Below are 22,008 nucleotides of genomic sequence, written 5' to 3' on the forward strand. Positions count from 1 at the left end.
TGAATCTCGGCTCCTCCGTGTTACATGTTGAAGTGTCCTTGGGTAAGACACTGAAACCCTAATGCCCCCAATAAGCAGGTTGGCGCCTTGCATGGCTGCACGGCCGCTATAGGTGTGTGAGTGTGTGTGTGTGTGAGAATGGGTAAATGTGAAGCACATTGTAAGGCGCTTTGGGAGGTCTATTGACTTGAAAAGCGCTATACAAATGCAGACCCCTTTCTTAAGTGGACCGACACATAGTCCAACAAAAATATATACACAGATAAAAAGGGGATTTTGGGGAACAAGCTCACTCATTTTGGTTCCATCCCTTTCACTCTCTTGACACTTTTTCACATTAGTATATTTAAGACAAAATTATAATGGGAATATTAAGAAAAAAATAACTGTTGAGTCGTATCATTTCTTCCTTCTTATGCAAACGTCTCAAAATACAGTAGAAAAGGGTCTCAACAATTATATACAGTTTTATTAATGCTATCATATATATGCTACTAACCTTTTAAGGGTGGATGCAAAATGTTAGCGATCTATGAGTAGTCGGCAGCCCCGTACCAGCTACACGTAGAAATACGTAGATTCAGGATATGAGAGATAATGGTATATAGAGGATCTACAACCCCTAGCAAAAAGTGCGGAATCACCAGTCTTGTGAGCACACTCTTTCAGACATTTTATTCTGCAGAAAAAACTCTGATCACAAACATGAAACCATCGTAAAATCATTCCAAAGTGCAACATATTAGCATTCAGAAACGCTACTGTCCTTTGTGTCTTTGTTTCCTTATCTTCACTGTAAATGTGGAACTGGAGTCGTCCAATTTCGTTGTCACAGCATATCCCATGTTGTAACAATGACAACAAAGGCATATTCTATTCTATTGTATTCTATTCTAAAAGAAATTGAGAAAAAACATTGCTGTGGTGAGTAAATGTTACATTTGTTGAGCAAGTGCAGGAAAATAAATATGAAATCGCTCAATTCTGAGGAATTAATATCGAATTGGTGCATTTTGAGTAGAAAATAAGGACACACCCAGTCAATTTCCTTTCCTTAATTGGGCACCTGGCTTACTCTGCTCGTTAGTCAGCAGTTAAAAATAGTGCAGTTATCACACCTTGGAGGGCTCCTTGACTAAGTGGATTAGCAAGAATCATGGCTCCAACAAGAGAGATGTATTTTGGCACCAAAGACATGATAGTCAAACTTCTTAAAGAAGGTAACTACTTGTATGGTTGCCAAAGATGTGGGCTGTACACAGTCAGCTGTATCGAAGATTTGGACCAAGTACAAATGGCATGAGACGGTTGTTAGTCAAGCCTACTAGTAGGCCAAAGAAAAAATGTCGGCGTCGACAAAAAAAAAATCAAAGGCCATGTGTCTTGAAAACAGTAAATGTACAATAAGACAAATGAAGAGGATATGGGAGGAAGTTGGAGTCTATTCATGTCACAGAACTGTGCAAGATTGCTTAAAAGAAATGGGATTCTCAAATTCAAAGTGTTTATTGTCATCTGCACAGTAAAGAACCAAAAATACAAGATTAACTCATCTTGAGTTAAGGCAATAAGACAAAAATAATATATAACACAGTTGGAAGTGATTGTAGTGCAAGAATAGTCCAAGTATGGTCCAGTTTAAAGTGTCAGTAGTGTGATGAACGTGTCTGAAGTTAGCTCAGCAGCTGTTTAAGAGAGGCAAGAAGAATTCTTTAGCATTTAGCATTTCACGGCCCTGTACCTCCGTTCTGAGGGCAGAAGTGTGAACCGTCCGTGTTGTGTAGGTGGGGTCTTTAATGATGGAAGCTGCCCCTGTGAACTCTCTGCAGAGGGCAGTGGAGTCCTGGTGATCTTAACCACTCACTGCTGGCGTTTGCGCTCCATGGCTGTGATGCTGCTGTACCAAAAAGGGATGCAGCTGGTCAGGATGCTCTCCACAATGATCTGTAGAAGTTGCTGAGGATCTTGCTCGATATTCCAAATTTTCTCCGCCTCCTGCAAATTTTAATTTGCAGTGCTCTTATTAATTTATGAAATATACTCCTTTTGGGTGCTGCATGGCAGCACGGTGACACAGTGGTTAGCGAGTGTGCGGCACAGTTCTGAGGTCATGAGATCGAACCTTCCTGTGTGGAGTTTGCATGTTCTCCCTGTGCTTGCGTAGGTTTCCTCCGGGCACTCCGGTTTCCTCCCACATTTCAAAAACATGAATGTTCAGGTTAATTGGCCGGTCCAAATTTTCCCTAGGTGTGAATAAGCGAGTGAGTTGTCTGTCTCTGTGTGCCCTGTGACTAGCTGGCAACCAGTTAAGGGTGTCCCCTGCCCACTGCCAGAAGATAGCTGGAATGGGCTCCAGCACCCCCGCAACCCTACTGAGGATAAGCGGTGCAGATAATTGATGGATGGATGGGTGGTGCATGAAACAATTAGTTCTTAACAATATTATTTTTCTAAATTATTCAACACCACAAAAAAGGAAACGCCATGTCCATATTTTATCCTCTCATACTGTGCTTTTTCATGAGAGCGTTCCTCAGAAAATTAAGATACTGTTTATAAAGTAGAAAAAAAATATAAAACAAGATTAAAAATGACGAATAATGAGGTGGGGTTTTTTTTCACGGAGGACCAATCCTACCATGTGTTGAAATATATACATAAATACCTACAAATATATCTGGAATGATCAAATAAATCACATAATACTGAAGTATACGATATAAATACAATTTATTTAAAAGTATGTATTTTGATATTTATTTGGTCACTTATCTATTTGTGTATTTATTTCGTTATTTATGTATTTCGTCATGCACTTGGTCACAACAAAATGCTATTTGAATGAGGAGGTGTTTTAAGTTTGCCTTAGTGTTCGATCAGTGATTAACCAATCAGCTGTTATTGCAGTTGATTGCGTACTTGTCGATCAACCAATGGGTGAAAAGCTCCGCCAGTTTGACCTGCCCCCTCATTTGAATGAAAATTTGTGACCAAGTACACGACTAAATACATAGCCAAATACATGACGAAATACACGACAAAATATATCAATGAAAAAACAAAACAATACACGACAAAATACACAACAAGATAAAAGCTCGGCCAATTTGACTCTTGTTTCAACTGGACATCTGACTGTGAGTGAATGCAACATGCTATACACATGATCATTTCAGCTAAAGTAGACAGACAACCTCTTATTTTAACCGGACATCTGGCTGTTGAGTTAATATCACATGCTTTACACATGATCATTTCAGCTAAAGTAGATAAACAACCTCTTGTTTCAACCGGACATATGACTGTGAGTGAATGCAACATGCTATACACATAATCATTTCAGCTAAAGTAGACAACCTCTTGTTCCAACTGGACATCTGACTGTGTGAGTGAATGCAACATGCCTTACACATGATCATTTCAGCTAAAAAAGACAGACAACCTCTTGTTTCAACCGGACATCTGGCTGTTGAGTGAATATCACATGCTTTACACATGATAATTTCAGATAAAGTAAACAGATAACCTCTTGTTTCAACCAGATGTCTGACTGTGTGAGTGAATATCACATGCTTTACTCATGATCATTTCAACTTAAGTAGACGGACAACTTCTTGTTTCAACCAGACATCTGACTGTGTGAGTGAATGCAACATGCTATACACATGATCATTTCAGCTAAAGTTGACAGACAACCTCTTGTTTCAACTGGACATCTGGCTGTTGAGTGAATATCACATGCTTTACACATGATCATTTCAGCTAAAGCAGACAGACAACCTCTTGTTTCAACCGGACATCTGACTGTGTGAGTGAATGCAACATGCTATACACGTGATCATTTCATCTAAAGTAGACAGACAACCTCTTGTTTCAACCAGGCATCTGGCTGTTGAGTGAATATCACATGCATTAAACATGATAACTTCAATAGTGATGAATTTTTTCACACATTTATATCTTTTTATTGCAGGATCGGCCCTTGATGGTACGTGAATTTATTTGATGCAATTGTAGCAGTACTGTACTTCGTGTATTACACCTGGCTACACCTAGTTTTTTTCAGGAATGTTGTTGGGTGACTAGGCTATTGGTGGGACTGACTCAAACACACACCTACACACGTAGACACACACGGGACGTGTTAAAGTCCTTTTTAGTGTGTGTCCGCTCTTCGTGGTGATGTTGTCGACGGTTTTGACCAATCTCCTGTTTGCGTTTTGTTTCCTCTTTCTGACACTGGCCTGGGGTGAGTTATCATTCGTGTAGGAAATATCATGGAACACTCTCTATTGTATTGTGTATATTTCCTGAGCACAGTGTCGCTAAAACAAACTGAAAGAAAATGTTTGCTATTCTTTGGTACTGATATGCTTTGCAGCCGATGAGAGTTTTCGTCAGGGTAAATGGGACCATCGGGTACCTTCAGTTTCCAAACAGCGGAGCAGTTGGCCTTTTCCATCGAAGCAGGCGGCGCAAAACCTTTTCGGTCATTCATCAAACGATGACGAGTAAGTTCATGACTGAAAATGCAGCTTTACCTAAACTCGGGCATCTCTTTCAGGAGATACAATAATTTTGCCCAAAATGTAGATGTATACATGGGTAAAAACAACACACCTTTCTTTCCCAAAATCACCAACATGCAACATTAATTGGGTATGGGCAAGTATCAATGCCATGTATTGGTATCCGTGCCGATATAAGCCTTTTTCTCTTATTGCTGGGAAATACCAGTATTTTCAGCCTTGTACTGGCTATTTAACGATTAAAAACCTGCAATTAAAGGGACAGTGTGCGCTATTTAAAGATTAAAATATATTTAAATGTCCTACTGAACCAACTGAAACCAAAGCTAGCTGAATATTTTTTATTCTGCGCATCAAACATGGGATAATTCATCAACACCAGAGAAACCGCCATGACGTTTTCGAGGAATTCAGAAAGGAGTTTGACTAGCCCCCTTGTGGGCCATCATGTGTTAGTAAAACTGGGGCCAGAAACTAGTTCAGACCATTAAACAGTTGTACGCCAATGCCAACAAAGTGTTTTTTTTTTTTCCATTATCCATTATCAGTCAAATCATGATACACTTCACAGCCAACAGGCCGAGACACTTGATCCTAGCCAAGAGGCTAAGCCAAGATCCTAGCCAAAAGGCCAAGAAGCGATCAGTGAGAATGCACCGTTCCCGGAGGTACTGCAACACCGGGCCGATGCGTGGAGTGGACGGAGCAAGCTCCTATTCCATCTCCCTGTTACAAAAATCAATCCAATGTTAGCCAAAAGGCTACTGATCAATGGGAGCAACTTTATTTATCATTTACCGGGAGAGGATCATGATTGAATCTCTGGATAAAACTGGAGGTACAGTCAGCATAACGTCGCTAATCTCTGTTTTGCTGAATATATTGCCGGACTAGCAGGAGCAGAACAGGAACTCGGATCTGGTCAATAGCTTGGACAAAGCATCAATCTCGACTGGGATAGAAATGAGCATTGATAAAACAGATTTAATGACCAACAACCCTAACTTCGGAAAATAATTGGAATATACCCATGCCATATATTTACATTTTCTATTTTAGAATTTGGTTAATCCTTTAAGGAAGCTGTAAACCGTGAGCCTCTAGTTTAGCCTCATGTTATGTAAAATAAATATAAATGACTAAACCTAGGAGTATTTATAATAGTCCATATACCTTTTTTCAATGAGATGATGTTTTTTACTATTAGGATGTGCTAAATAATACACAGTCCCATTAAAGTAGGGGTGTCAAACAGACGGCCCGTTGGCCGGATCAAGCCCGCTAAGCGATTGAATCCGGCTCGCGAGACAACGCTCAGAGAAGCGCTAGGGAAAAATGAGCTGCGGGTTGAAATATGTCCACTTGGTGTTGCCATAGTCAGGTGCCTCTCACAAAGACGCTGTAGTCATTTCTTTCTCACTCTCTCTCTCTCTCTCTCCTTCACTGTTTCTCTCTTTCTCTCATTCGCTCTCCGTGTCTTTTCACCTTCTTTTGCTCTTTCTTCCTTTTTTCCCTTTCTCTTTTCTTTTTCTCTCTCTCTTGCTTTCCACTTCTCTCTTTCTACCCTTCTCTCCTCTTTCTCTTTGGGTTTCTTTCTTTCTCTTTTTTTTTCTTTAGTTCGCTTTTTATTTTGTTTTTTCACCTTCTCTTTCTCTATCCTGCTCTTTCCTCCTTTCTCTTTCCTTGTCCCACTCTCTTGTTTTCTCATATTTCTTTCTTTCTCTTTCTCTTCAATCTACTATACTGGCCCCCGAGAGAATGTTTGTTCTATCGTGTGGCCCGCGAGTTAAAATGAGTTTGACACCCCTCCTTTAAAGGTTTCATTATAACCATAATTTTGGTGCAAGTGCTTTTGTTAATAAAATCCACTGCTTTTTTGGCACAGGACTGCCAAGACTGCCCTCATTGTGGGTGGCGTCCTGGGCACAGTCATTCCCCTCATCTTCTGCGTGGGTCTCATCACCTGCTGTGTGGCGCCGTGTTGCCTTTTATACAAAAAGTGCAGGAAACGGCAGCATCAAAGTAAAACTGTTTCCCTTTTTTTCTTTCCTGATCTTTATGAGGGAGGTGAAAATTAAAAAAAAAAAATTGTCTGTACAATGAGACCTTTACAGACGAGATAACTACGTGTCTGATCCAGCTCCTATCTAGAATTGCTCGTATTATGAACAAATTTTCCTGATATACTATAATTGAAAATAAATGAATCTATTCCTGGCCTCCCAAAATCTTCTAAGTTAGCTAAATAGCTATAAAACACATCTTTCTGAACACTAAAAACATATTCAAAAAGTAATTAAATATAAAAATACAGTAATCTTATCTTATTGGTCAGTCCGTCTGTCTGTATGTGTACTTTAGGCCCAGCAAGATGAATAACATGTTCATAACAAAATAAAATGTGCTTTTTTTCTGAGCACTTATTATGGAGGAAGTCGACAATTGCTAACCCTAATGTTGGGAATGTTAATGAAAAACTGCGATTAGTTGGTTACCTGTTACTTCATTTAAAACATAATTCCATTACCCCCCCTATAGAAAGCAATGATCCAACAGCTTCTGCTGGTGGCACTGTCATTATATACAAGATTTCCCATGAGGGTCAGGTGTAGGTGATGAAAGGCAGGTGTGGGGATCTTCCCTTCCATCAGCCCACTTTCATTCTCCAGAGGATAGTGTCGTACTGGATCCTAACATATAAATCCATTATTTATCCATTATCTGGACAGCTTATCCTCAGTAGGGTCGCGGGGGTGCTGGAGTGCATCCCAGCTATCTTCAGGCAGTGGGCAGGGGACACCCTGAACTGGTTGCCAGCCAGTCACAGGGCACACAGAGACAGACAACTCACTCACTCATTTGCACTTAGGGTGATTTGGACCAGCCAATTGACCTGAAATGCATGTTTTTGGGAATGTGGGAGGAAACCGGAGTGCAGGAGGAAACCCACGCAAGCACGGGGAGAACATGCAAACTCCCCACAGAAAGGTTGTTAGCTGGATTTGATCCCATGACCTCAGAACTGTGCCGCAGACGCGCTAACTCAGCCGCCGTGCCGCCCTAATAACATATACACCTCTATCAAAATACCAGGAAAATCAATTTTTTCTGCAAAAGATAAAGAACATTTAAATTTGGATCATCGTTGGCTATTTTCACCCACATCTTCTTGAAACCTCTCTCCTCCTGTCTAGATGCAACCACCACTTTTGTGGCCACACCACTTCACCCGGCCCCCACGCCTCAGAATCCGGGCTACCAGGCCGTGCCCGTTCCGCCTCCTTACGACAGCGTCGAGCCCACAGCACCGATGGCACCACCGCCATACTCACAAGACGGTAGTGTCAATGTCATCAACCTCATTTATTTTTTGTGGGAATAACTTTTTCATTCAAGATAAAAAAACATATATATGATTTTTCAAAGATTCTCATTTAAGCCTCAGTTTGAATCTATACTATATGTGCATTTTTTTCTTTTATAAAAGGGGCAGTGTGTATAATTTAGTAAAGGGGTGGGCAAACTCCGGCCCAAGGTCCACATGCGGCCCGTCATACGTTTTAACCATAATACGCTTTCTCCCAATTGTCTCGAATGTGTGTGCTTCAAAAACCCACTAGCGAAATACTACAAAAATATAGCAAAAGTCCTTCAAAACTAAACGTCAAATGTAGTGCTTAAAACAGCAATCTTGCATATCATTTTGTGTTCATTCTGAATTAAAATGAAAAACCAAATAAATACTTTAAAAATACTAATCTTATAATACAAAAAAATGACAGTAATACTACAAAAAACGACTACAGCGATACCACAAAATACTCAAGAAATGCGACAAAAATCCGACTGCAGAATTTCTACAAAAAACCCTACCACTGAAATACTACAAAAATACAACTAAAATAAATTTCGGACCAAAGAGCGCACCGGGTTATAAGCTGCAGCCGGAACATTGTCAAAGGAAAACACATTTTGTACATACATAAACCGCATTTGACTGTAAGCCTCATGTGCACACATTCAAACATGAGATAAAGAAAGACAGTACATAGAAAGAGTTTTAATAATATACTGTACCTTAACCCCTTAACGTTCCCCCGGCCCAAGATATGAAAAATATACTCATCAGTGAAACATCACGATAGGTCTGAAACAGGATAACTCTCCATTACGTCCCCTTCTTTCAATGTCCACAAAAATGGCTTTGTTACATCAGGGACAATCCATAGAATCCAAGCTATTTACTCCAAAACACACAATAATGCTAACAGACAGATATACGCCTGAAACAATTCTGCATCGTTGGACGTTGTTTCTTGAAATCCATTTGTTTCACTACATTATTTCCGTTGCAAATAAAATAAACAGACTCGTAAAATTACTCCCAATATGGTAGTTAGCGCTCACCTTTCGATTGAATTCCTTCCCATGATGAAGGTCTGTTCATGCTAATTTTATTCATGCACAAAACACGAAAATACATAAAACTTCCTCAACACACATATTCCATCTCTCTCACTCTTACCTTTACTGCTCAGGCGCCCCTGGTGGCCGTCCGTAAAAAAAACATACATTAGCCGCATCATTGCATTAGCCGCAGGGTTGAAAGCTTGGGAAAAGAGTCACAGCTTATAGTCCGAATTTCAGGGTACAGTAATACTAACAATACTACATTTAAGTGGTTAAAACAACAATTACTTTGCCTTAATAAAATGACCACCATTGATGGACCTATCCATCCCTTCTCTTCACCACTTATCTTCACGAGCATCGCAGGGGTGCCAGCCAGCCAGGAAACCCATGTAGGCACAGGGAGAACATGCAAACTCCGCAAAGGGAGGCCAGTAGCTGGAATTAAACCCTGGACTTCAGCACTATGGAGTGACACTTAACCGCTGTGCCGAGATGAAACTAGTTTGATATGAAAAAAAAACATAAATAGAAATATAACATGTATATTTATTCATTCCAGGACAAACCCCTTGGCAAAATGTTTTAACCCAATGCGGCCTGCATTTCACAACTTTGCCTACCCCTGGTTAAGCGCCTCCTAGTGCTCAAAATGTTTTAATTCATTCATTAAAAGAAGCCAGTATTGATTTAAATAATAACTAATCTATATACCAAAGCCATATCCCCTTGTGGGAGGTGGATACAGTCAAGAACACACTCACATTCACCAAATATTCATTCTCCATCGCTCTTCCCAACCTGACACCGAACATTGAGCCCACAGCACAACAAGGGGTGAGCTGCTGTGCCATGCAAGCCTTCATCAGCAGCGAGGCCCGACACGATACGCTGGTTTACTGGTTTATTTTAGAAGCAAAAATACAAAAATACCATATGAACATGTACTTTTAAAATGACTCGGTTGAGAAATTTGGAGTTGATATAATTGTCCATCTAGCTGCTACGGGTACCCAAAATCCTCAAAAAGGTTGGGCAAACAAATGAGAAGTAAAATGGTGTGTTTTGGTCTTTTTGACGCTCCGTAGTTTGTAGTCTTCCTTTCAGTTGCACTACACCGTAAAGCAACATCTAGCTGTCTAATAATACACACTGTCCCTTTAAAATCACGGGTTACATATTATCTTAATTAGATTCGAGCTCGCATGTTATTTTCTTAAGTGCTCTTTTTTTTTTCATTTTAGCACCTCCAGTGTGCTCCCCTGGCCTCCCGCCACGTCCTGATCAACATTCGCAACCACCTTATAACCCTGCGTATGGATTCAAGATGTGAAAAACACTTGGCTTTGTTTTTTTCCAATTCTTTATCAATTAGAATTTGGTTAATTAGTTAGCTGATTGCACACCAATTGCTTTTAAATGTTTAAAAATCTCATGAATCTCGTTTCCATTGCGACAAGGTGGACTCATTGTAAATAAATCAGTGTTTCTAAATTTTCGTACCCAAAAGAAGAGCAAAGTTTTTATTCAGCTGAATTATTTTTGGGAAGGAAAACAGCATTTTAGAGATATTATGTCCGGTTTTAGGATCAACCACAGTCCAGAGACGACTCTTTCAAAGAGTTTAATTGGAATTAGGTTTAATATTATTTGAACAAACACAAAGTTCTGGTTCTACTGGATCCCAGTGTTGCCTTTGACACAGTACATCACCGATTTTATGAATTGGACTCAGAAACCTGGGGGGCATCTCTTGTACTGTTTTAAATTGGTTTTGTTCCTTTGTCACAGGCAGACATTTTTTAGTAGCTATTGATGCATGTTCCTCCAAAACCCATGAAGTTACATGCGGGGTTCCCCAAGGTTCAATTTTAGGCCCAGTACTTTTTAATCTATATATGCTTCCACTTGGGGATGTCATCAGGAGACACTGAATCAACTTCCATAATTTTGCTGATGACATCCAACTCTACATCGTGTCCCCTGAGGAAACACAGGGCCGATAGATACCCTTTTAAAATGCATTTCAGATATTAAGTCATGCAGAGAATTTCTTACAGCTCCGCCCACGATCCGGTGTTCGCTGGATGCGGGAAGCTAGTCCGTCTCGTACTCGGATTGTGATCCGAACACGGAAGTGGATCTTCCGTAGCGAGCGATGGCGGTGTCAGGGATGGAAAAACGGGTCGGTAGCCGGGACTGCGAGAGCAAGGCGTGGTAAGGGTCGGAAACGAGTCGTAAGCCAGAATGGGAGAGTAGACGTAGTCAAGGACAAAAAGATGTCGTAAGCAGACGTGGTCAGGATCAAAACGGGTCGACCCCGAGACAGATGGGAGCAAAAACGGGACAAGTGGGAGTCAGGGTTGAAAAAGGCTTGCCTAGTATACACTGAGGTTCACAGACGGACTGACAACAGGGGACTGACAGGACTGGATTCAAATAGTGACAGGGAGCCAATCAGAACCCGCGGTGGATGGCGCCAAATGAGCGGGCACAGGTGCTTCACATCAGTAATCATGACACGCCCGGGACAAAACTGAGGTCTTTGTGTATGGTCCTGAAAATCAGAGAGAAACTTTTACCATAACTTCTGCACTCAATTTTATTCTACATATCAAAAATATAACCAAAATTGTTTTTTATCATCTCTAGAATATAGCCAGAGTCCGCCCATTTCTCTCTCAGGCAAACTCGGAGGTACTTAAGCACGCGTTTAAATATTTTCATTTAGATTATTGTAATGTCCTGCTCTCCGGTCTTCACATTTTTATATTTAAGTGTTTCCTTATTTGGGGGACCACACTGGTAGAGTGTGGTTCAATGGATGAAAATCCTGATGCAATCTGCTGCTGTCCCTATCAGTGTGGATAACCCTCCCTCAGGTCCATTTCTTCACCTGGTTAGTCTGTGCCTCGCCATAATCATATTTTCTTTCTATTACTATTTCAACCATTGTGTGTGTCTGTGTATGTGTTTTGGGGTTGTCGGGTGGGAGGGGAGCGGACATTTTAATGTCTTGTTGTATGCTGAATGCTTTTATTTACAGCACTTTGTTGTGCAAAATTTTGTTGTAAAGGTGTTTTACAAATACATTTGATTTGAAAGCACTCAAAGGTGTACTGTATATTCTAATAATATTTTAACCCATCTATTTTTTTTGGGTCCAATGACCCAGCACTGTGTTGTTACAAACTACAATAATCCCCTAAATACGAGGTTTCAAACCCGTTTTAACGATAGATAAAACATTCTGTGGGGGCCGGACTCGTGGATTAGAGAGAAAGAAAAATAGGGAAAGAAATGAGAGAGTGAGAGAGATAGGGTGAGAGAAAGAGGGAGAAAGAAAGAGAGAAAGAGGGAAGGAAAGAAAAGTAGAGCGGGTAATAAAAACAGAAACAGAGAGGCGGAAAGAAAGAGGGAGAAATAAAGAAATCCAAAGTCACAAAGGGGGGGGGCGAGAGTGGGTGGGACAAAGAAAGAGAGAAAGGTAAGAGAGAGAGAGAGAGAGACAGAGAGAGAAGAGAGAGAGAGAGAATGTGAGAAATAAAATGAATAAAAACAGAAACAGTGAGAGAGGGGGAAAGAAAGAGGGAGACAGAAAGAAATCCAAAGACAAATAGAGAGAGAGAAAGAGAGGAGAGAAAAGTTGAGCGGGTGGGACAAAGAAAGTGAAAAAGGGAAAAAGAGAGAGAGGGAGAGAAAGAAAGATAGAGAAGAGAGAGAGAGAGAGAGAGAGAGAGAGAGAGAGAGAGAGAGAAAAGAGAGAGAATGTTCGAAAAAATATATAAAAACAAACAATGAGAGAGGGGGAAAGAGTGAGAGAAGAAAGAAATCTAAAGAGAAATAGAAAGAGAGAAAGTCAGAAGGAGAGAAAAGAGGAGGGGAGAAAGAGAGAAGGGGAAAGCTAAAGAGTGAGAGAGAAAAATAAAAAAGAGCGCAAAATAAGGTAAAAAGACACAGAGCGAGACAGAGACAAAGAGGAACAAAGCAAGAGAAAAGGAGAGACAGAGGGAGTGAAAGAGAGAAACAGAGAGTGAGAGTAAAGAGAGGAAGAGAGGGAGAGAGAGCAGAGAGAGAGAGAGAGAGAGAGAGAGAGAGAGAGAGAGAGAGAGAGAGAGAGAGAGAGAGAGAGAGAGAGAGAGAGAGAGAGAGAGAGAGAGAGAGAGAGAGAGAGAGAGAGAGAGAGAGAGAGAGAGAGAGAGAGAGAGAGAGAGAAAAAAAATACACAAGTACAGCGTCTTTATGAGAGGCAACATCAACTGGACACATTTCGACCTGCGGCTCATTTTTCTCTCGCATGCCTTTTTGGGAAGAGATGTTTGCCTTGCAGTTCTCAGGGAGCAAGTCCAGATTCTTTTTTTTTTCTTCCCTTGAACCTGCCACAAATCTAATGCAGCTTGAAGTATTTCGGGCAACCTCGGCCATGTCTTGAATATTTCAGTGTTCTAATCGGACGTGCTGTCGTAGTGTTGTCGCTAGGAAACGTCATCATTGCCATCTGGCCTGATAGTTCTTAGCTACTTTTATTGGCTGCCAGTGCTATGATAATGTGGAACCAGTGATATAGTTTGTTATCAGTGTCGGGTATCTTCCACACTGAGGTAAATCGGATTACTACGCTCACCCCCCCAAAAATAGCTTTTTGCCGTATATTTTTCATATGTATTGAGCACTGGACCATAAGGCGCATTCATTTAAAACCACAGTCGGTGTATTTAGAATGATCAATCAAAAAATATCGCAGACCAAAATTGCAAAACATTGTATGCAACGGGAATCAAACCTGGGTCGCAGTAGTGAGGGTGCCAGAACTTAACCACTAGACCACCAGTGACACAGATGACCTATGAAAATGTATTTTATTGTTCTCATTTACACAATGTTTCTACTTTTAGTGCCAGAAAAGGATATGGGGGAATGAATCATTCGTCTTAATTCCCGTGAATAAAAACAAAATGATGATAAGATGAAATCGAATGCCTTTTCGTAGGTCTTTTGTATAACTAGTGGTTTTGTGGTTCGGTTTTGGCGCTTTCACCTCTGCGACCCAAGTTTGATTCCAGTTGCATTCAACATTTTGCAATCTTGGTGAGCGACGTTTTCCGATTGATAATTCATTGCACAAATAGTATTTTGCAGTATGTCGGATGCCTGCGGTTATAAGGCACGCTTTCAAATTTCTGTTCAATCTGTGAATTTTAGGTGCGCCTTTTACAGAGATCCCTCGGTTTTCGCAGTTAATAGGGACATGAACCACCACTAATGTTTGAAAACTAACAGGTCAACAAATAATAAAACACAACACATAATAGCAGTTGAATCAATTGATTTACTGTCATTATACAAAATTATAATCAAATTGGATGACCTTTGTCAAAAGCCTGAGCAGCTTCAGGTATGAGCAAAGAGCCCACATTTACTTCGAGCACGCTCCAGGCTCTTATACTCTGCCCCCACGCTTGGACCTTCGCTATATCGTCATGGTTGCTTGTGTGGGTACGGCACCAAATGGCTGGCTAGTTGCGCGCTAGCATTGGGGTGATTAGCCTAGTTGAGCAGTAGGCCAGACCTGCAGTCAGGCTATTGCTTTCGATTTCCGGACCCGATAACAGTCCACAGTTGACCAGAATGCGTGATTGGACCAAGAGTGCAAAGAAAAGCCAATTTAATTGATTAATTTCTTTTCAATGTAATGAGCCGCTAAAGCTAGCAGACGCTTTCCTTTCCAGTTTGTTTTGATTCGGAAGACACGTTGACTGCGCATGCTGACCCTTGCGGTCCGACTTGACGGTATAAACCAGCCTATCACAGTCGCGCAGCCACCGTTACACCCACCCACCACAGAGCAGCCTTTCTAATCAGTCTACGCCGTTTATTAGAAACAATACACAATACATTCATTGGTATCAATGACAAGACAATTCAATTAAAAATCAGTGAAGGAGTGAACCAGCGATAACCGAAGCGCGAAGTAGCGAGGGGGCTCTGTCGCCCGTAAACTCGGTAATTCTCGCATAACATGTGGTCAGTATCCAAATGACAAAGCCTTTTGGGGTTTTCAAAGTGTGGGACAGCGAGAAAACTATGAAAGATGCATTCAAAATGGTCTTATCTAGGACCAAAAGACAAGTCCAAGCTTTTTTTGCACAAAACTAAAAGGGAATTTCAGGATGACGTTTCACACCCCAACCGGACTAAGTTATTTTCCGACCTACAGATTACTCGCTGAACCAGTTCATCAATTTTGGGTGACAGTAGTTGCCGTAACAATTTGGCATTGTATATGAAACATTTTTATATGTTTTATGTGAAAATGACAAACGCTTACTCTCAAGTTCAGGTTCCTATCTATCAAGGCTGAACGGCTGTAAAACTTCAATATTTAGCTCCGTCTTTCTACGTGCGGGTAAAACTTTGATCATGAATTGTGTGTGTTTGGACATAAAAACACAAGAAAGTGCTGTTCATCTTATTACCTAGGCTGTCAAAATTTTCTTCGGGTAGAAGTGAACTTAAAACGAAACTATGCAAATTCATTTCACTGAATATATATATATATATATATATATATATAATGTCCAAACATTACACTGAAACCAAGTTTTGATAATTCTGGTCTTGTCTTCTTAAGTCATCATTTTTGTTTTGTATTATTTTTGGTTTAAAGCAACGGTTGGCAACCAAGCGGCTCTAGAGCTGCACGGGGCTCTTTGGCGCTTCCTAGTGGCCCTCTGTTGCTTTTTCAAATAGGTTAATAATGGAGAATAGTAGTTTCCGTAGGACGACAAATGAGGCACAAATATTCTTAATGTTTCCATATATATAGGTATATACATTTACAATTTTGTTACTTTCCTCAGAAGGCATTTATAAAGCTTTTTTTTTTTGACGCCCAATACATGTTTTTTTTTTTTTTTTCCCTGTCCAATATTGCGCAACATTTTGGGTTGTCAAACCCTGGTTAAAAGTGACTTTTTTTTCCCAGATGCTGGTAAAGTGACGTGCTTCACACTTTGAAAACCCAAAAGCAACATATGGAAAAGTAATGGTCAGTGATTGTTTAAAAATAGGTGATATTTTTTGTGTTTTTGTTTTTGTTTTCGACAGAGGCAGCAAAGAGTTCTCAAGCCAAAAGGGAAATTTCACTTAGCAAGGTGGTTTGTTGTGGACTAAGCTTTCTTTTTGTGCAACCTTGGGATGTTGGTTCAACTGGATGCAAATCTCCCGTGCGTGTGATGCATCGGTAGCAAAACAACCAAAGTTTTTTGTTTTTCCTCTTGATGCACACTAATGCTAGCAACTGCTGTGCCTTTTTAACTACATGGTCAAAAATGACATCGAGACGACAGAATTTCACATTTTCAGTTTCCCTATCAGGGTTTGGTTTAAATGTCTCACCCGTGTCGTATTAAAACAAGGGTGGCAACTCGTTTTTGGCTCATCCAAATATTGTCCTTTTTCATAAGCTGTTTTCTAAACTTTGCTTTTGTACTAATCAAGAGGACTAAGTCCACCTTTCGTCTGCTGTGCACCAACTAACCTCATTCATTTACACTTTTTACTTGAAACTACTTGTGCTCAAGCGGCCTTTTTACCAAACCGAGCGAAGCCTTAGTTAGAATTGGACACAAAGCATTGCAAAGCTATGTTACGTTTTTAAAATTAAATTTTAGTAGTTGTCGGCTGTTACATCTGATGGTGTCGTTTTTTGGTTCTCCTCTCAAATGTGACCACATGCCAGCTCAATGTTAGACATATGACTTTTATTCATGCATGTATTTTGGAGTAACTAAATATTTTCAACCAGCAAATCGTCTCCATTATTTGGCGTTTCTTGTCGGCATTCAATTGTCGTTCATAATTGTTTCTTCGTCTGTGTTCACCCAGATGCAAGGTTTCAATAAGTGAAAATGCACAACTTCACAATATAATCGAAACGCAAACTGAAAGGAAAGAATGATTGTGCGCCATTAGAGCATCACACGTGGTGAGATGCAAAACCTTTTTTTGGCTGGTTAATTAGCACAAGAATGGAAAACAGTAAGACCGAGTCCAAACGGAGACTACAATCATGAAATGGAAGTCAGGTGGGTTAAAAGTGCCACAGGAAAGTCACAATAAAATCTCAACATTTGACATGCACATATGTATAATGAATAACATTCTTTGTCCAGATGGGCTGCTACTTCAGCAAAACTGGAGGGGTCAAGTCACCTTCTTGGCATTTATCGCACATGTAGGGTAACCTACCTGGCAGCCTTTGGTGTCTTTGGTGTTGACATTAAATATCGTATTGGCCTGGGAAAGTGGAATGTCTTTTGGGCAAAAACGCTGAATCAACGTTTTCTGTTGCATTTTTCACATCTAAAGAAAACCACCTGAATCTCGGCTCCTCCGTGTTACATGTTGAAGTGTCCTTGGGTAAGACACTGAAACCCTAATGCCCCCAATAAGCAGGTTGGCGCCTTGCATGGCTGCACGGCCGCTATAGGTGTGTGAGTGTGTGTGTGTGTGAGAATGGGTAAATGTGAAGCACATTGTAAAGCGCTTTGGGAGGTCTTTATTGACTTGAAAAGCGCTATACAAATGCAGACCCCTTTCTTAAGTGGACCGACACATAGTCCAACAAAAATATATACACAGATAAAAAGGGGATTTTGGGGAACAAGCTCACTCATTTTGGTTCCATCCCTTTCACTCTCTTGACACTTTTTCACATTAGTATATTTAAGACAAAATTATAATGGGAATATTAAGAAAAAAATAACTGTTGAGTCGTATCATTTCTTCCTTCTTATGCAAACGTCTCAAAATACAGTAGAAAAGGGTCTCAACAATTATATACAGTTTTATTAATGCTATCATATATATGCTACTAACCTTTTAAGGGTGGATGCAAAATGTTAGCGATCTATGAGTAGTCGGCAGCCCCGTACCAGCTACACGTAGAAATACGTAGATTCAGGATATGAGAGATAATGGTATATAGAGGATCTACAACCCCTAGCAAAAAGTGCGGAATCACCAGTCTTGTGAGCACACTCTTTCAGACATTTTATTCTGCAGAAAAAACTCTGATCACAAACATGAAACCATCGTAAAATCATTCCAAAGGGCAACATATTAGCATTCAGAAACGCTACTGTCCTTTGTGTCTTTGTTTCCTTATCTTCACTGTAAATGTGGAACTGGAGTCGTCCAATTTCGTTGTCACAGCATATCCCATGTTGTAACAATGACAACAAAGGCATATTCTATTCTATTGTATTCTATTCTAAAAGAAATTGAGAAAAAACATTGCTGTGGTGAGTAAATGTTACATTTGTTGAGCAAGTGCAGGAAAATAAATATGAAATCGCTCAATTCTGAGGAATTAATATCGAATTGGTGCATTTTGAGTAGAAAATAAGGACACACCCAGTCAATTTCCTTTCCTTAATTGGGCACCTGGCTTACTCTGCTCGTTAGTCAGCAGTTAAAAATAGTGCAGTTATCACACCTTGGAGGGCTCCTTGACTAAGTGGATTAGCAAGAATCATGGCTCCAACAAGAGAGATGTATTTTGGCACCAAAGACATGATAGTCAAACTTCTTAAAGAAGGTAACTACTTGTATGGTTGCCAAAGATGTGGGCTGTACACAGTCAGCTGTATCGAAGATTTGGACCAAGTACAAATGGCATGAGACGGTTGTTAGTCAAGCCTACTAGTAGGCCAAAGAAAAAATGTCGGCGTCGACAAAAAAAAAATCAAAGGCCATGTGTCTTGAAAACAGTAAATGTACAATAAGACAAATAAAGAGGATATGGGAGGAAGTTGGAGTCTATTCATGTCACAGAACTGTGCAAGATTGCTTAAAAGAAATGGGATTCTCAAATTCAAAGTGTTTATTGTCATCTGCACAGTAAAGAACCAAAAATACAAGATTAACTCATCTTGAGTTAAGGCAATAAGACAAAAATAATATATAACACAGTTGGAAGTGATTGTAGTGCAAGAATAGTCCAAGTATGGTCCAGTTTAAAGTGTCAGTAGTGTGATGAACGTGTCTGAAGTTAGCTCAGCAGCTGTTTAAGAGAGGCAAGAAGAATTCTTTAGCATTTAGCATTTCACGGCCCTGTACCTCCGTTCTGAGGGCAGAAGTGTGAACCGTCCGTGTTGTGTAGGTGGGGTCTTTAATGATGGAAGCTGCCCCTGTGAACTCTCTGCAGAGGGCAGTGGAGTCCTGGTGATCTTAACCACTCACTGCTGGCGTTTGCGCTCCATGGCTGTGATGCTGCTGTACCAAAAAGGGATGCAGCTGGTCAGGATGCTCTCCACAATGATCTGTAGAAGTTGCTGAGGATCTTGCTCGATATTCCAAATTTTCTCCGCCTCCTGCAAATTTTAATTTGCAGTGCTCTTATTAATTTATGAAATATACTCCTTTTGGGTGCTGCATGGCAGCACGGTGACACAGTGGTTAGCGAGTGTGCGGCACAGTTCTGAGGTCATGAGATCGAACCTTCCTGTGTGGAGTTTGCATGTTCTCCCTGTGCTTGCGTAGGTTTCCTCCGGGCACTCCGGTTTCCTCCCACATTTCAAAAACATGAATGTTCAGGTTAATTGGCCGGTCCAAATTTTCCCTAGGTGTGAATAAGCGAGTGAGTTGTCTGTCTCTGTGTGCCCTGTGACTAGCTGGCAACCAGTTAAGGGTGTCCCCTGCCCACTGCCAGAAGATAGCTGGAATGGGCTCCAGCACCCCCGCAACCCTACTGAGGATAAGCGGTGCAGATAATTGATGGATGGATGGGTGGTGCATGAAACAATTAGTTCTTAACAATATTATTTTTCTAAATTATTCAACACCACAAAAAAGGAAACGCCATGTCCATATTTTATCCTCTCATACTGTGCTTTTTCATGAGAGCGTTCCTCAGAAAATTAAGATACTGTTTATAAAGTAGAAAAAAAATATAAAACAAGATTAAAAATGACGAATAATGAGGTGGGGTTTTTTTTCACGGAGGACCAATCCTACCATGTGTTGAAATATATACATAAATACCTACAAATATATCTGGAATGATCAAATAAATCACATAATACTGAAGTATACGATATAAATACAATTTATTTAAAAGTATGTATTTTGATATTTATTTGGTCACTTATCTATTTGTGTATTTATTTCGTTATTTATGTATTTCGTCATGCACTTGGTCACAACAAAATGCTATTTGAATGAGGAGGTGTTTTAAGTTTGCCTTAGTGTTCGATCAGTGATTAACCAATCAGCTGTTATTGCAGTTGATTGCGTACTTGTCGATCAACCAATGGGTGAAAAGCTCCGCCAGTTTGACCTGCCCCCTCATTTGAATGAAAATTTGTGACCAAGTACACGACTAAATACATAGCCAAATACATGACGAAATACACGACAAAATATATCAATGAAAAAACAAAACAATACACGACAAAATACACAACAAGATAAAAGCTCGGCCAATTTGACTCTTGTTTCAACTGGACATCTGACTGTGAGTGAATGCAACATGCTATACACATGATCATTTCAGCTAAAGTAGACAGACAACCTCTTATTTTAACCGGACATCTGGCTGTTGAGTTAATATCACATGCTTTACACATGATCATTTCAGCTAAAGTAGATAAACAACCTCTTGTTTCAACCGGACATATGACTGTGAGTGAATGCAACATGCTATACACATAATCATTTCAGCTAAAGTAGACAACCTCTTGTTCCAACTGGACATCTGACTGTGTGAGTGAATGCAACATGCCTTACACATGATCATTTCAGCTAAAAAAGACAGACAACCTCTTGTTTCAACCGGACATCTGGCTGTTGAGTGAATATCACATGCTTTACACATGATAATTTCAGATAAAGTAAACAGATAACCTCTTGTTTCAACCAGATGTCTGACTGTGTGAGTGAATATCACATGCTTTACTCATGATCATTTCAACTTAAGTAGACGGACAACTTCTTGTTTCAACCAGACATCTGACTGTGTGAGTGAATGCAACATGCTATACACATGATCATTTCAGCTAAAGTTGACAGACAACCTCTTGTTTCAACTGGACATCTGGCTGTTGAGTGAATATCACATGCTTTACACATGATCATTTCAGCTAAAGCAGACAGACAACCTCTTGTTTCAACCAGACATCTGACTGTGTGGGTGAATGCAACATGCTATACACATGATCATTTCAGCTAAAGTAGACAACCTCTTGTTTCAACCGGACATCTGACTGTGTGAGTGAATGCAACATGCCTTACACATGATCATTTCAGCTAAAAAAGACAGACAACCTCTTGTTTCAACCGGACATCTGGCTGTTGAGTGAATATCACATGCTTTACACATGATAATTTCAGATAAAGTAAACAGATAACCTCTTGTTTCAACCAGATGTCTGACTGTGTGAGTGAATATCACATGCTTTACTCATGATCATTTCAACTTAAGTAGACGGACAACTTCTTGTTTCAACCAGACATCTGACTGTGTGAGTGAATGCAACATGCTATACACATGATCATTTCAGCTAAAGTTGACAGACAACCTCTTGTTTCAACTGGACATCTGGCTGTTGAGTGAATATCACATGCTTTACACATGATCATTTCAGCTAAAGCAGACAGACAACCTCTTGTTTCAACCAGACATCTGACTGTGTGGGTGAATGCAACATGCTATACACATGATCATTTCAGCTAAAGTAGACAACCTCTTGTTTCAACCGGACATCTGACTGTGTGAGTGAATGCAACATGCTATACACGTGATCATTTCATCTAAAGTAGACAGACAACCTCTTGTTTCAACCAGGCATCTGGCTGTTGAGTGAATATCACATGCATTAAACATGATAACTTCAATAGTGATGAATTTTTTCACACATTTATATCTTTTTATTGCAGGATCGGCCCTTGATGGTACGTGAATTTATTTGATGCAATTGTAGCAGTACTGTACTTCGTGTATTACACCTGGCTACACCTAGTTTTTTTCAGGAATGTTGTTGGGTGACTAGGCTATTGGTGGGACTGA

General features: G+C 40.2%; 1 protein-coding gene and 1 pseudogene across 1 annotated transcript; one reads left to right on the plus strand and one right to left on the minus strand.

Moving 5' to 3' along the window:
* The first annotated feature begins 4,103 nt into the window (after positions 1-4,103).
* Positions 4,104-10,420, plus strand: LOC148363987 (uncharacterized). Its single transcript, XM_088337140.1, has 5 exons — positions 4,104-4,249; positions 4,382-4,511; positions 6,415-6,551; positions 7,724-7,867; positions 10,184-10,420. The coding sequence occupies exons 1-5, from the start codon at positions 4,183-4,185 to the stop codon at positions 10,270-10,272; spliced, it is 567 nt and encodes a 188-aa protein (XP_088193266.1). The 5' UTR covers positions 4,104-4,182; the 3' UTR covers positions 10,273-10,420.
* Positions 5,176-5,302, minus strand: LOC148363988 (U2 spliceosomal RNA; annotated as a pseudogene).
* Positions 10,421-22,008: the final 11,588 nt, after the last annotated feature.

The sequence above is a fragment of the Urocampus carinirostris genome, chromosome 6 (assembly GCF_059441175.1).
Source record: "Urocampus carinirostris isolate Australia breed hairy pipefish chromosome 6, RoL_Ucar_1.0, whole genome shotgun sequence".
NCBI lineage: Eukaryota > Metazoa > Chordata > Actinopteri > Syngnathiformes > Syngnathidae > Urocampus > Urocampus carinirostris.